At 40.3% G+C, this 15976-nt stretch overlaps 1 protein-coding gene across 2 annotated transcripts in view; it reads left to right on the top strand.

Moving 5' to 3' along the window:
- The window catches only part of ARMC8 (armadillo repeat containing 8), a 107518-nt gene that overhangs the window by 17836 nt on the left and 73706 nt on the right, over positions 1-15976 (top strand). For both annotated transcript variants that reach the window (XM_049775962.1, XM_049775961.1), the window contains exons 2-3: positions 6570-6646; positions 14466-14537. In XM_049775962.1, coding sequence (XP_049631919.1) covers positions 6570-6646; positions 14466-14537 — 149 coding nt within the window. The remainder of the gene's footprint in view (positions 1-6569; positions 6647-14465; positions 14538-15976) is intronic.

Raw genomic sequence — 15976 nt, 5'->3', positions numbered from 1 at the left:
AACTCTTAAGATTTGAGTGGGGGTTCAGAGTGATAGTATGTGGCTGATCTGGGTTCAATCCCCAACATCCCATATGGTCCCATGAACTTGCCAGATGTGACCCAACATTCAAAAACAAAAACAAAAAAAATTTTTTTAGGCAGTATTTTAATTCTTCCCAGTCAGGATTACTTAGAAGACAACTAGAGACTAGTTTTGAGTTTTCAGGATATGTGTTCAATATGAACTGAGTTCATTTCTCTTTTCTTTTTGTACTGCTAAAGAAGAATAAAAACATCTACCTGGAATTAGAGCAAATCTTACTAACCCCCACAACTCTTGCCCTGTCAGGCTGCATCATCCCTCTGAAATGACAGAATTTTTAAGTATTGAAATAGTGTCCTTTTTCCTATTGTGATGGTACCTTATGCAGTAGCCCCCTCTGCTATCTGCCTATCCTAAATTGCAACCAGTAATAGTCCTTTTTTGAATTATTTTGTTGTTATAGTTGTTATGTTCGAACAGATTTTTTTTCTTTTTTGGGGGAGGGGGGAGGAGTGTTGGAGATGAGTTTAGTGCTCCAGACTTGCACAGTAAGTGCTCTGCTGCTGAACTACATCAGCCTGGAGTTGCTCTTTTAAAACAATTATTTCTCTCTCTCTCTCTCTCTCTCTCTCTCTCTCTCTCTCTCTCTCTCCTCTCCTCTCTTCTCTCTCTCTCTCTCTTCTCTCTCTTCCTTCTCTCTCTCCTCTTTCTCTTTCTCTCTCTCTTCCCCCCAAAACTTTCTGATGACTTTCCAAGTTACAAAATAGGAATCAAAATATTTACAATAACCAACAATGTTTTATATTTGTCCTGTCTTGTAGGAAAATAATGTAAGCAACACTTGCAGTTAAAACATTTTAGATATTGTGTGAGGATTTATTGAGCTGTTGATTTCCAGTAGAACCTTCTGTGTTAAGTTTTTGCTTATTGAACTTAGTGGACTGCTATGCTACTTTCCCATGTAATTTGCTGTGCTCCTACTGGACTTTCAGTATTGTAGAATTTGGAGGTGGCTGGCTGCACTGTAGTAAATGTAGAACTGAGATGATTCTTCAGCTTGACACCTCCTTGTTATGAAGCTGTGAAACTGGGCCAGTTATATGTTAGAGGCTGGAGGGTGTGGCTGTGGCTGGCTGGGCTTACTGGCAGAATGAAGGTGGGACCACCTGTTCCTGTTCTGAGGAGGCCCCAGTATTTTTAGCCTAAGACTGGTATACCTGGGAGTTTCATGGACTTGACATCTCTTTCAAAACTAGTTGTGAAGCAGTGATAACAACTTTCACAAATTTTCTTTTACTAAATTACATCTTGAAATTTCCACTTAACATTTGGTTGTAATAAGAAATTAAAAAAAATATTTTTGAGTCTGCTAAGTGGGTTAGCGGGTGAGTGGGAAACTGGGTAGTGGTTGAGGGAAGGTCACAATAGTAATGGGATTGGTGTTGGGACATTGAATACCTGAAAAAACTTACATGAACAACTTTATAAGCCACAATGTTTATTAAATAAAGTTAGAAAAGTAATTGTTTAAGTTATTGGTGTAAAATATAAGATTAATTTTAAGTTCTTTCCCTCTTTCCCCCTTCTCAGACAAAAAATAGGTTAAATTTAATGACAATTCAAAAATACATATCAAAATTTTGGGGTTGGAGTGATGATAGCACAGTGGGTAGGGTATTTGCCTTACATGGGGTCAACCCAGGTGTGATCCCCAGCATTCCTTTTGGTCCCGCAAGCCTGCCTGGAGTAACTTCTGAGTGCCGAGCCAGGAGTAACCCCTGAGTGCTGCTGAATGTGGCCTAAAAACATGCATCAAATTTAGTGACATCGTGACATACACACATATACTTATAAATTTCTCATGTAGTTTCTGTAAGAAACTTTTCTGGGGGAAGATGTGTTTGGGGTGACACTCAGAATTTTTTCCTGGTTCCATAGGCAGTGCTAGAGATGAAACTGGGGTTTGCTACATGCAAGGGCAGTTCTTTTGGGGAAGAGGCTCACAACAGGGAATTCTCAGGCTTACTCCTGGTGAGGCTCAGGGTACCATATGGGTGCTGGGAGTCAAACCAGCTTGGCCTCATGCAAAGCACATGGCCTACCTGCTGTATTTATTTACTTTTTTTTTTTTTTTTTTTTTTTTGGTTTTTGGGCCACACCCGTTTGACGCTCAGGGGTTACTCCTGGCTATGTGCTCAGAAATCGCCCCTGGCTTGGGGGGACCATATGGGACACCGGGGGATCGAACCGCGGTCCGTTCCTTGGTAGTGCTTACAAGGCAGACACCTTATCTCTAGCGCCACCTTCCCGGCCCCTTTATTTACTTTTTATATTAAATCTTCAAAATATACTACGTATTTATGTGACTTCTGATTGCCTCATTAACGAAAGATACTTGATTTGCTTAGGTTTTACAAAGTTTTAGCTATCAATGTAAATTCACATACTCTAAACATTATTAACATCTTTTCTAATACTTGAATTTAGTATTGATTTAAAATTTTAAGTATGATGAAAAAAATTTGTTTTTTCTTTTGGGGCCACACTGGGCAGTGCTCAGACTCCTGAAGTAGGGCCACACCTGACTCTGCACTCAGGACTTCTAGTGGTTCAGGTAACCATAGAGATGCCAGGGGTCAGCCGCATGCAAAGTAAGCACCCTACCAGCTGTACTATTGCACCAGCCTCTATATTGAACATTTTTTATTCTATTCCTATCACATTTCTGGACTCTGGCTATGTGAGACTTGTGGTCATCACATAGGGCAATACAGTCTTATTCCATCTGGCCCCTCTTTGCTAACCTAATCTCCCACTGCTTTCTCCTGTGTTCATTCTGCTTCAGCTTTAACAGCCTCCTGTTCTTGTATAAAAGTGGATACTTCTCATTTCATTTGGTTTTTTTTTGTTTGTTTTTGTTTGTTTTACCCAAGACCTCTCTCCCAGGAGAGCTGACTGTTTCCTTTACCATTTTCAGTTCTTTTTTTTTTTTTTTTTTGGTTTTTTTTTTGGGGGGGGGGGTCACACCCGGCAGTGCTCAGGAGTTACTCCTGGCTGTCTGCTCAGAAATAGCTCCTGGCAGGCACGGGGGACCATATGGGACACCGGGATTCGAACCAACCACCTTTGGTCCTGGATCGGCTGCTTGCAAGGCAAACGCCACTGTGCTATCTCTCCGGGCCCACCATTTTCAGTTCTTTATTCAAATGTCACCTTCTTAATGAAGCTCTCCTTGGCTTGCATGTTTGGCATCTGTCCCAGTTAGTTGCCTTCTCTGTCAAATTCTTTAGTTTGTAGTCTACTTTGGAGAAAAGAAAGCAGAGTGCCCAGGTTATCTGATCTACAAAAGACAGGAGTGAAATAGAATTGACCAAATAAGTGAATGCTAGGCAAAAGCATGTTGTAAAATAAGACTGAATAAGTAACCATAGTTCCTCAGCTTGTTATTATATAGGCACTTCAGTGAATCATTTTTTGACTACATGACTGACTCTCTTACATATATTGGTGAGATCTAGTTTTTGCTTATTGTCTGTTTTTTTGAGAGAGGCCATATCTGGTTCTGTTTCAAGGACTTATTCTTGGCTCTGTGCTTTGGAGTGACTCCTGGCTGTGCTCAAGGAACTATATGCAGTGACTTTTTAGTGCTGAGATTGAGCCAAATTTGATGGGATGATAGGACTATCCCTGGACACATTCCTGGAGAATCTGAACCCTAGACTGTAGGCTTTTTTTTTTTTTTTACAAGTAAGGCTTTTACATTCTCCTGAGCCTTCTTTGGGACTTACCTAGCATAGAACATTTTTTATTTGTTTTGGGGTCACACCAGTGGTGCTCAGGACTTACTCCTGGCTCTGTTCTCAGAGCCTGGTAGGTTCCAGGGACCATATGTCCTACAGACATTGAACCTGGGTTAGAGTATGCAAGGCAGGCACCCTACCTGCTGTACTATCTCTCCAGCCCCACTTCTAAATAGAACATTGTCTAATTATTGACCCCTTGTTGGTTTATTTGCTGTGTTCTGTGGTTACCTTTCCACCTTTCCTCCTTTTTAGGCATCCAGCACTCGACATACTTGCTGATAGTGTACAGGTGCTGTGTTCACACTTCCATATGATTGATTGTTCTCGTGTTTCCTCATCCATCTTCTCTCTTTATCATTTTCTATAACCAATTCCTCCAAGAAGCCTTTAGTGATTATTTTATTTTCCAGTTTATTTCCCCCCTCAGTGTTTCGCTTTATGAACATAGACGTATTTTGTATTCTAGTAGAAAATAAAAATTTCTGAACAATTATAATAAATTATGAAATATTAGTTAAGAAGTATGAATTATAGTTACAATAAAATATGAACTATAATCTGTAATGGGCTGTGTCTTATTACAACATAAAGAAAACATACAGGGCTGGAGCGATAATACAGCAGTAGGGCATTTGCCGTGCATGCAGCTGATCCAAGACGGACCTGGGTTTTATTCCCAGTATTTCATATGGTCCCCCAAGCCTGCCAGAGTGATTTCTAAGTGCAGAGCCAGGAGTAACCCCTGACCACTGCCAGGTGTGCTTATTCCATCCATTCCCTCAAAATAAAAACAAAAAAGAAAAGAAAACATACAACTTTAATGCCTTCCTCAGTACCTTGTTAAATTACTACAAATAATACAGCGAGATACTATGGTGAGAGCCTGATGGTCACAAACATTTTCATCAGATTGCTTATTTTCCAATGTTAAAATTTAGAATCTAGGGGCCAGAGCGATAGCACAGCGGTAGGGTGTTTGCCTTGCACGCTGCTGACCCAGGATGGATCTGGCTTCCCATATGGTCCCCCAAGCCAGGAGCGATTTCCTTTTTTTTTTTTATTAATATCTTTATTTAAACACATTGATTACAAACATGATTGTAGTTGAGTTTTAGTCATGTAAAGACATGTGGAAGTTCTAAAGATTTCCTTTTTTTAAGCCGGGGGAACCATATGGGATGCTGGGGGATCGAACCGCGGTCCTGTCCTATGCGAGCTAGCGCTTGCAAGGCAGACACCTTACCTCTAGTGCCACCTTCCTGGCCCCATGCCAGGAGCAATTTCTGAGCGCATAGCCAGGAGTAACCCCTGAGTGTCACTGGGTGTGGCCCCAAAACAAAACAAAAATATAGAATCTAGACTAACTTCCACAGTTCAGATAGGGACTACATAGTAAAAGTGTTTGCTTCAGTTGTATATGGAGATATTTTGGTAGTTGATTAATAATTGGAAAATGTTCTTTGATTTTTTTTTTTTTGGATTTATTTATATTGGCAGGGAGTCCATGCAGTTTTTCTTCAAGATATTTTTGGTTAATCAATAGTTTAATAGCACTGTGTCTTGGCCAATAATTCTTTTTGATCAGGACTTTTGGATAAACTTTAATGTCATAATTATTAATGGATGACAGTATATGAATATTTTCAGCAGGAATTAGAAAGAAATAGAAAGGAGCTAAACTTGTTCTTTACTTACTCCTAGGCATGTTCTTTGTTTTAAATAATGTGAAAGACAGAATGTTAAATATAAAAATTAAGTATTGCCCTTCCAATAACTATTCTAAGAAATAAATAAATAAATAATAGCGGTGGCGCTAAAGGTAAGGTGCCTGCCTTGCCTGCGCTAGCCTTGGATGGACCGCGGTTCGATCCCCCGGTGTCCCACATGGTCCCCCAAGCCAGGAGCAACTTCTGAGCACATAGCCAGGAGTAACCCCTGAGCATTACCGGGTGTGGCCCAAAAACCAAAAAAAAAAAAAATAGATAAGTATTATAAGTCATAAAAATAGTAGGGTAAATCCATAAATCAAATAAAACAAGGTAAGTATTCTTCCCTTGCTCTAATTCTCTCCTTTAACTCTTTATCAGTGTAGAACTAGACAAAGACCTATAATTCACCTTAAATTGATTGTTTTTCCCCTCCTCCAAAGTATAACAATGACTCTATCTTCCACAAGCCAGGAAGGGGTGGGAACCAAGCCATTTGAAAGGATGGATCAAATTAGTGGTTGAACTATGGCCCCAACCTTACCTTCACTGTCTGTCCGGTGAATGGCTGCATCAGTCTGAGAGGCTTCTCAGCACCTAGCTTCGTTACCCTTAGACTGTGAAGTCCTTCCTTTCTCCTTGTCTGGTAGCTAGATTTCTCTCTCTATTTACTTCTAAACAGAAATAACATTGATATCTCTTATTTATATGGAAGTGATTTCCAGCAGCTACTTAAGAAATATAACTTGCTTCTTAACGTCTATTCCCATTTCTTATTGTTGGCAAAGCTTGCTAGGTTCACTGAAAGTTCTGCTGCATAGTTACAGTTCTAGTGAGAACTGGGGACTTCCATCACCATTTTATTATCTGTCTTATCACAAGCTTTTCTCAGAGTGCTCTAAGATAAATATTGTTTGTTTTAAAATCAGTGCATCTGCTTTAAGATAGGTGTTAGCTATGTGGTTCTAAGTGTTGCTGTAAACTGTTTCTTACATGGCTTCAGTTGTCGTAATTTCTCCCCCCCCCCCCCTTCTAGGAAGTAACAGCTAGCAGTCGCCACTATGTTGACAGGCTATTTGATCCTGATCCCCAGAAAGTTCTGCAAGGTGTCATGTAAGTAGTATGTGTTTAAAAGTTTATCAGAAATGTTTTGTTTGTTTTCGTGTTGAAGCTGCCAAATCAGTTTATACTTTTGAATATTGCCTTTGTTGAATGATTTAATGACTAATATCAAGCAAAAGCTAGAGAGTCATATTGATGAGCTTTGGGAGCTGGAGCCATAGCAGAACAGGTAGGGTATTTGCCTTGCATGGAGACAAACCTGGTTCGAGACCAACATCTTATATGTACTCCTGAGTTCTGCCAGGAGTAATTCCTGAGTGCAGAGCAATGAGTACCCCCCTGAGCACCGCCCAGTGTGGCCCTCATAAAAACAACAACAACAAAAATTGATGTGCTTTTTTAATTGAAAAGGATGCAGAAAAGTCAGGTTTGTTTTCTTTTTTGTTTTGTTTTGTTTTTTTTTGTTTTTTTGGGTCACACCTGGGTTACTCCTGGCTCTATGCTCAGAAATCACTCCTGGCAGGCTCAGGGGACCATATGGATGCCGGGATTCGAAGCACCGACCTTCTGCATCCATGCTGTCTCTGATCTCTCTTCCTGCTGTGTCTGCCTCTCTCCTCTCTTCAGACAACTCTTAATTACCAACCACAGATCCCTCTCAGCTTTGGGAGGGTCTCACCATCCAGGTGTGGTTAGCATTTGGCTTTGGGGGAGGGTAACAGGTCTAGAGTGCAGAGCCAGGCATAACCCTTGAGCATTACTAATTGTGGGTCCAAAACCAATAAAACACACACACACACACACACACACACACACACACACACAAAATACACATTAGTTCTGAGGAAGAAGATCTTTCACACACACACACACACACACACACACACACACACACACACACACACCCAATACACATTAGTTCTGAGGAAGAAGATCTTTCCCTTATAACATCAGGAAATGCTGTGCCAAGCAAAGCATATACAAGAAGGTCCAGATGAGACATTTGGAATAGCAGTCTTGGCACAAATGTGTGGCCCTTTCTTAACCTTAATAGTATTATCAGCAAAGTTCTACCTTAAGCTTAACTCTTATTCAACCATAGCAAGTTTGGGTGCTTTGTTTACACAAGTTGCTACTGACTGCATTTCTTAGACAAAGCTCCCCCCAAAGGGGGCATTACAGAAAGAGGTCTTCTAAGAGAGGAATTCATAAAGCGGAAGCAAGATAGAAGTGAGTGAAGTTACTTGGTTATTCAAGTTGAGCTTGGAGGGAAGGTGACTGAATGGAGACCCAAGGGGATTCTTACCTACTTTCATACCTTCTCAGTTTACAGAAACATGAGGTGCTTTTAGTTTTTTTATATTTTTTTTTGCGGGGGGGTCCACACCCGGCAATGCTCAGGGGTTACTCCTAGCTTTATGCTCAGAAATTGCTCCTGGCAGGCTCAGGGGACCAAATGGGATGCCGTGATTCAAACCACCGACCTTCTGCATGAAAGGCAAATGCCTTACCTCCATGCTATCTCTCCGGCCCCCTAGTTTTTTTATACCTTTAATATTGCTTTTGTACCTTTAATTGAAAGATGTTATAAAGTTTAATCAGTCTACTTTATATTAATTTGACTATTACCAGAAAGGTGTCATTACATTTATCTGTTAGTACATTACTTTGAATTATACCTATATAAATACTTGAGGGGGGGGAGTTTAATAAGACATTTTATATAGGCAGATAAACATTAAAAACTAAACACTCCTCAGAGTATAATTGTCACAAAACAGTTCAGATAGTATCTTTGTCTCTTATCAAGTCCCAGACATTGCCAATTAAGATAGACACAGAGAATTTTGTGAAGGAACTGGATTATGAAGGAATATGGACTTTGGTCTTAGATATCAGAGGTTATGACATTTTCTGTGTTTTTCTGATTTTCTTGTGTTTCAACTTCATCATGTGTAAAGGAAGAGTAATCTTGTTAAAAATTAAGTTTGACCTATAAATTTTATAGTACAGGGCACCTTCCACCCTGAACATATGTCATGGGGACTCAACTTAGACCTCATTCTATCGAACATCAACCATCCAACCGTGAACCCTGGATCCCAACTTTAGAACTGGCACAATCCCCTGCAGCAGCACCACCAGGAATTAAACTCCTGTCCCCCTCCTGGGGTGGGGGGAAGTCCCTAATACCACTCTGGCACCAACTTACCCAGAGAAGGTTTATACATCCTGACCCAGACAAGGAAACAGCAACAACGTGATTAAGGGCAGGTTGCTCTGCCTCATCACCTAACAGTGAGATGAAATCAGAAGACACTCCATCCTTTGATCTGTGCAAAAATAAAGATCACTAATTACAGAAAGCTGACTACAACAACTGTGACTGAGTAGAACTTCTAGAACCATAAAGAAAGACTATCCTAGACTTTGTTCTAGGATCTGCAAAAATTAAAATCTCTAATACAGAGGACTGACTTTGACAACCATAACTGAGCAGAACATTTCCTGGCACCATAAAAAAAGACCTTGGGGTTCGACAGTGAACATGTTTGGAGCCTGTAATTGGTCTCATGACAGTATGTTTCAACGGTGGAGAAACCCTGTATCTCTTAGGCCAAGGAAATTTCCTTTCCAATTTCCCCAATACTTACTATGCCTATGCAAAATAAAGCAAACAAAAACCCCACAAAAAACAACAACAAAACAAACAACAAAACACCAGCCTCCCCTCCTTTTTTAAATTTTTGTAGCTCCTAGGCAGGGGCTCCTGCCACTTTTATTTTTTTTTAAACAGAACTATAGAACATGAATCATCTTGTTCTGTCTCATATTTCTATGTCTTCCTACAAACTGAGAGGGAAAAAAAGTGGAAGGTACCAGGAGCCAAGCAGTATCATGAGCATTGAGTTGAAATAAAAACGGTCAGACATAAATACCCAACCCAAAGTTAATGACAATAGAATCAAGAGACCCAAACACAACAAGCTATACACAAAAGGGACTTGTTACACTAGCAGTCCAAGGGGCTATGGTGAAGGTATGGGATGCATACTGGGAACAGTGGCGAAGGGAGGTCAACACTGGTGGTAGGATTTGCCCTAATATTTGTCACTATGTACCTTAAATATTACTGTGAAAGACTAATAATTCATATTGGTCTCAATAAAAATTAAAAAATATTAAGTTCGAAATAGAAAATTCAGAACCTGGTATGTGGGGGTTACCCATGCATTGGCAATTAAATGGTTGTTATATTATTGATATAATTAATATAAAATATAATATTAATATTATATATTAATATAAATTAATATAAAATAATGGATCAAGGAAATCTTTATTTCCATTATTGGCCTTAAAGTGATCTCAAAATAGTTTGTTATTCACTTGACCTAGGAAAACTGCAGAATAAGCAAATCAAAGGTTCAAATCTCTGTATTCCTTTTAAAAATACATGTGAAGTTGTGCATGGTGTAAAGGCATGCATATTTGCAGGCCACCAGGCTTGTACTCTCCTGAAGCACTGTGAGCCATTCTGTTGTTAGTGTTGTGAAATTGGTAGGTGTGCCAGGGCCAAACAGCAGGACTTGATACAGATTCAGTGGCCCAAAGCAATATGGAATCTTTTGGGGGTTTTTTAGTTTCAAATTATTTTATTTTTCTTCTTGCACACCCTCCCTGCAGAGGAGGGTTTATTGTTTATTGTACATGTTTGATGTTATTGTACATACTCTATTTACATGTTATTGCACATGTTCCAAAACAGAATAATGCTAAACTCAAAAGCTTTGGATGTGAATTCTCTGGTCATCGAACATATCCAGAGGAACAAATTAAAATTACCCCAAAATGCCCTGTTGGAGTTTATGGGGCTTGTGCCTTTATTATACTCAAACTGACTTCTTCCTGCCTCCTGGTATCACAGACCAGTTGGTCTTGACTCAACGAAATCTTCTGGGGTCCCTTGAAATCTCTGTACCAGGGCGGCTAATGGGTCAAGGAGTCAAGTTGGGTTCAAGCTCTGTTCCGTTTATTCAAAGCACAAGGTGGAATACTTATACTCAATTTCTTCACAGATTATAAGGCTAATTTACAAAAAAAGGCATATGAGAAAATTGTTCAAGGCATATTTCTGACACAGGATAGTTTCACTTTTGAGGAATTATTTTTTATTAATATCTTTATTTAAACACCTTGATCACAAATATGATTGTAGTTGGGTTTCAATCGTGTAAAGAACAACCCCATCACCAATGTCCCAAATCTCCCTCCTTCCCACCCCATCCCCACCTGTATTCTACACAGGTTTTCTACTTCCCTCCTTCATTCACATTGTTATGATAGTTCTCAGTGTAGTTATTTCTCTAATTGCACTCACCACTCCTTGTGGTGAGCTTCATGTCGTGAGCTGCACCTTTCAGCCCTCCTTTCTTTGTCTCTGACGGTTATTGCAAAAATGTCTTCTATTTTTTTTTAAAACCCATAGATGAGTGAGACTATTCTCTGTTTATCTCTCTCCCTTTGACTTAATACATTCAGCATGATAGATTCCATGTACATCCATGTATAGGAGAATTTTAAGTCTTCATCTCTCCTGACGGCTGCATAATATTTCATTGTGTATATGTAGCACAGTTTCTTTAGCCATTCATCTGTTGAAGGGCATCTTGGTTGTTTCCAGAGTCTGACTATTGTGAATAGCGCTGGAATGAATATAGGTGTGAGGAAAGGATTTTTGTATTGTATTTTTGTGTTCTTCGGGTATATCCCTAGGAGTGGTATAGCTGGATCGAATGGGAGCTCAATTTCCAGGTTTTGGAGGAATCTCCATATCGCTTTCCATAAAGGTTGGACTAGACAGCATTCCCACCAGCAGTGGATAAGAGTTTCTTTCTCTCCACATCCCTGCCAGCACTGCTTGTTCTCATTCTTTGTGATGTGTGCCAGTAAGTCAAACTTTAAACTCAGACTCTACTTGTCATGCTTTGCACCAACTGGATTAAGAATGTGTGTATTAAAGAAAAAAAAAAAAAAGGAGGGCAAGAAGGAGGGGCACAGGGAAAAAAATGTTTGTACAGTGTTCCATGCAAGAGCTACTGCTGCTTTTTATGGGAGTGGGGTTAGGGCGCCTCTGCAGTGCGTCAGTATTCTGGGGAATACTCCTCAAAATAACTCATCCTGCTGTGAAGGTCTTCCTTCCTTCCTTCCTTCCTTCCTTCCTTCCTTCCTTCCTTCCTTCCTTCCTTCCTTCCTTTCTTCCTTCCTCTTTTTTTTTTTTTTTTTTTTGGTTTTTGGGTCACACCTGGTGGCTCTTGGTTTACTCATGGGTCTGTGCTCAGAAGTCGCTCCTGGCAGGCATGGGGGGGGGCTAGGGGAGTGGAGGTGGATGAGGGGGTGGGGACCATATGGGATACCTGATTCAAACCACCATCTGTTCGAATCAGCTGCGTGCAAGGCAAACGCTCTACCACTGTGCTATATCTCCAGCCCCTGTGAAGGTCTCATGATTCAGTACTTGGATCTGGCCATACTGGGGCTGAAAAAGAAAATTTGTGAAAATTATTATCTCTGACAATGGGGCCATTAAAACTCATTGAGTGTTTACTGAGCTGTTTGTTGCTGGTTGAGCTTTCTGTGTTGTTATTTCTTGATCTTCATTGGCTTCTGTGCTGCTTTCCCATCTAATTTGTTCTGCTCCTATTGAGCTGTCAGTATTGTAGAATTTGGAGGTGGTAACATTCCAGGAGCTGTAGAACTGGGATGATTCTTTGGCTTGGCATCTCTTCCCAAATTAGTTGTAAGCTGTGAAACTGGGTCATTTATATACCAGAGGCTGTGGGTGTGGCTGCTGGGGCTTCTGTGCACAAAAGCAGTGTATTAGAGGTAGAACAATGAAGTTGGGTCATTTTCATGGTGGCTATGGGGCTTGGCAAGGCTGAGATTTAGCCTATGCCCCTCCCAAGGACACCCCAGAGTTTTCAGCCCTCAGATGATATGCCCTTGATTTTCATCAGCTTGATCTACATCTCTTTTGAGAATAGCCATGTGAAGCTGGGCCATTGCTTCCATGGAAGCAACTGTGGGATTTAAGTATACTTTTCTGCATTTAATGGCAAAAGAATGTTGACTTTTTGTTTGTTTGTTTGTTTGTTTTTGGGTCACATCCAGTAGCGCTCAGGCATCACTCCTGGCTTTACGCTCAGAAATTGCTCCTGGCAGGCGTGGTTAGGCATATGCCTTCCCAGCACTAGCCTAGGATGCGTTCCCCAGCATCCTATATGGTCGGTCCCCCAAGTCAGGAGCGATTTCTGAGCGCATAGCCAGGATTAACCCCTGAGCGTCACCAGGTGTGGCCCAAAAAAAAACAAAACAAAAAAACCCAAACAAAAAAATTCCAGTAAGTTTTATTCAGTTTAATGCACATAACTTAAAACCAAAACCAAATCTGTGTCTTAGGGGCTGAGAGATAGAACAGTTAGCAAGGCACTTGCCTTGCAGATAGCCTATTTGGTGTCCCAGATATCACCAGTAGTGATTCCTGATTACAGAGCCAGAAGCAACTCCTGAGCATTGCCCAGTATGGCCCCCAAACAAAACAAGACAAAAAATATGTCTTCTTTATACCCTGCTAGCCATCTGGAAGACCTGTGGGATACATACTGAAAATTATGTATGTATGAGTACTGAACTCATGGGAGAATAGTTGCTCGTAATGTTTTGCTCTCTATTTGTGAAATAATAGAATTTATTAAAAAGCTATTACTATTATAGGAGCCGGAGAGATGGCATGGAGGTAAGGCATTTGCCTTGCATGCAGAAGGTCGTTGGTTTGAATCCCGGCATCTCATATGATCCTCCAAGCCTGCTGGGGGCAATTTCTGAGCATAGAGCCAGGAGTAGCCCCTGAGCACTGCCGGGTGTGACCCAAGAACCAAAGAAAAAGAAAAAAATAATATTTTGCCTTCTGTTTTTTACTCTTCTTTTCTGTAAGACCATAGTTTGCAACTATAGAATCTTTTAAGAGGGGAAGTAAAAAATACTGCTGAGTGTCAAAGAGCTGAACTTGTTTTGGTATATGAAAAAAATGAATAAACCATGAGCTCTGAGGTTCTGTAGCAATATTTTTTTTACACCGTCAGACCTGTACCCCTATATTTTGTATATTCTGTGCTCTTCTGAAGTTAAATCCATTATATAACAAACTCACTATATTAAAAGTCTAAAAACAGTATACTACTTGCTTATAAAGGAGAGATCTAAAAATATGATTTATCGTATTTCAAGATGTTCATGTGTGACTACATTATAAAATGCAGTGAAATAATGTAAATGTTTGAACTGGAGATCCACACTGATGTAGGGTTATATTATCAGTTACTTAAATACCAGGAGTACTAGTGATTAAATTTGCTAAAATGCGCCAACTTAAAAAGTATAATCTTACTTTTATTTATATACAGATACAGTGCTGAAAAAATGTAGTTATCTTTAAAATGACAAAAACACATTTTCCTGGGGACCAGAATAGATCGTTTGCCTTGTATGCTGTTGACCCAGTATAGACCTGGGTTTGATCCCCTGAGCCAGGAACAATTTTTGAGCACAGAGCCAGGAGCGTCACAGATGTGGCCCAAAAACCAAAACATATATCTATTGATATACTTCCTGTCTTTTGTTAAAATGTATGGCCAGAGATTTCCAGACACCTAAATGCCCCTAGGCATTCAGGACCTATTATTTTCCTTCTCTTTGACACCTCACATGAAAAAGACTCAGTACTCTGACTTAGTTGCTAGCTTCTGCATTTGTACTTCCAAAGTAATTTCTCAACATATGTATGTATCTTCTTCTCTGTCCCCCAATTTAGAGACATGAAGAATGCTGTCATTGGAAACAACAAGCAGAAAGCCAACCTCATTGTTTTGGGGGCTGTTCCAAGGTATGTTTATTTGCTCTGTTGTCTTTTCTGCTATTTGTTTTGTGTTTTTAATGAAGTTCTTTCCATTCTATACCCAAAGAGTCACCTTCCTCTGATCTCAGAAATCACTTCTGGCTGGCTGGGGGGACCATATGGGATGCTGGGAATCAAACCGGGGTCTGTCCTGTATTGGCCTCGTGCAAGGCAAACGCCCTACCACTGTGCTATCTCTCAGCCCCTTGAAAAAATTAATTATCACATCATGATTTACCAAGCCGTTCATAATACAATCTCATTTCAGGCACCAAACACCAGTCCCACCTCAGTTGACCTTCCCTTTCCCAGTATCCCCAGTCTCCCACCTACCACCATAGTCTGCCTTCTTGCAGTCACGAGCAGATTTATTTCATATTGTTTCTTACAACACAAAGGCAAATGAAATGATCAAAACTTAGGTCAACTTTGAAATAATTGTTGTAACTCTCCATGGTGTTACTAAAGTCAGTGTCTAAGGATTTATTGGACTAGTTGAGCCTTCTGTATTACTGTTTAGGCACACTTAGCTTGGTAGATTAGTATGGAACTTTCTCATCAGATTCCCTTGATACTACTGGGCTGATACTATTATAAAATTTCCACTTGTCTAGGATCTATAGATCTATGACTTTTTTGGGTGGCTTGGCGGTTTCATAAGGTAAGTTACAGAGCTTGGCAGTCTTTGTTGGAGAGTATATGGTGTTGTAATGGGATGCTATGGTTCATGCAGATGGGGAATCTGCCACTCACTCTTGCCCCCTTTTTGAGAATGTCACAGTAGTATCAGACCAGACCAGACTATCTAGGAGTATCGGTAACCATTATTTTCTTTTGGTAGAGGAACTGGGATGATCTAAAATTGCTTTGTTGTTTGTTTGCTGTTTTTGTCTATTTGGGGGCCACACCTAGTAGTGCTCAGGGTTTATTCCTGTTCTGTACTCCAGGATCACTCCAGGTGGGCTTGAGTTGCCATATGGGGTACCAGGGATTGAGCTTTGGTCAGCCTCATGTAGGATAAGTGCTCTTACCTGTTCTCCATCCCAAAAGATTTCTTTTTTTTTTTGTTTGTTTGTTTTTGAGCCACACCCGGCGGTGCTCAGGGGTTACTCCTGGCTGTCTGCTCAGAAATAGCTCCTGGCAGGCACGGGGGACCATATGGGACACCGGGATTCGAACCAACCACCTTTGGTCTTGGATCAGCTGCTTGCAAGGCAAACACTGCTGTGCTATCTCTCGGGGCCCAAGATTTCATTTTTTAACAATTGCTTTGATATATATGGCATGTTTTTTAAAAAAACAAAACCAAACTTCAGAGTAGGAAGTGATAGAGAGGATAATTGGATCATAGTAATTTTTAGGATTCGCCCAGCCTTGTTTAAAATTTTTAAAAGGCTGCTTAGATTTTAATTTTGTTGTTCTTTTTA

Source organism: Suncus etruscus, chromosome 6 (genome assembly GCF_024139225.1).
Source record: "Suncus etruscus isolate mSunEtr1 chromosome 6, mSunEtr1.pri.cur, whole genome shotgun sequence".
Lineage (NCBI taxonomy): Eukaryota > Metazoa > Chordata > Mammalia > Eulipotyphla > Soricidae > Suncus > Suncus etruscus.
This window is presented reverse-complemented; position numbering and strand designations above follow the sequence as displayed.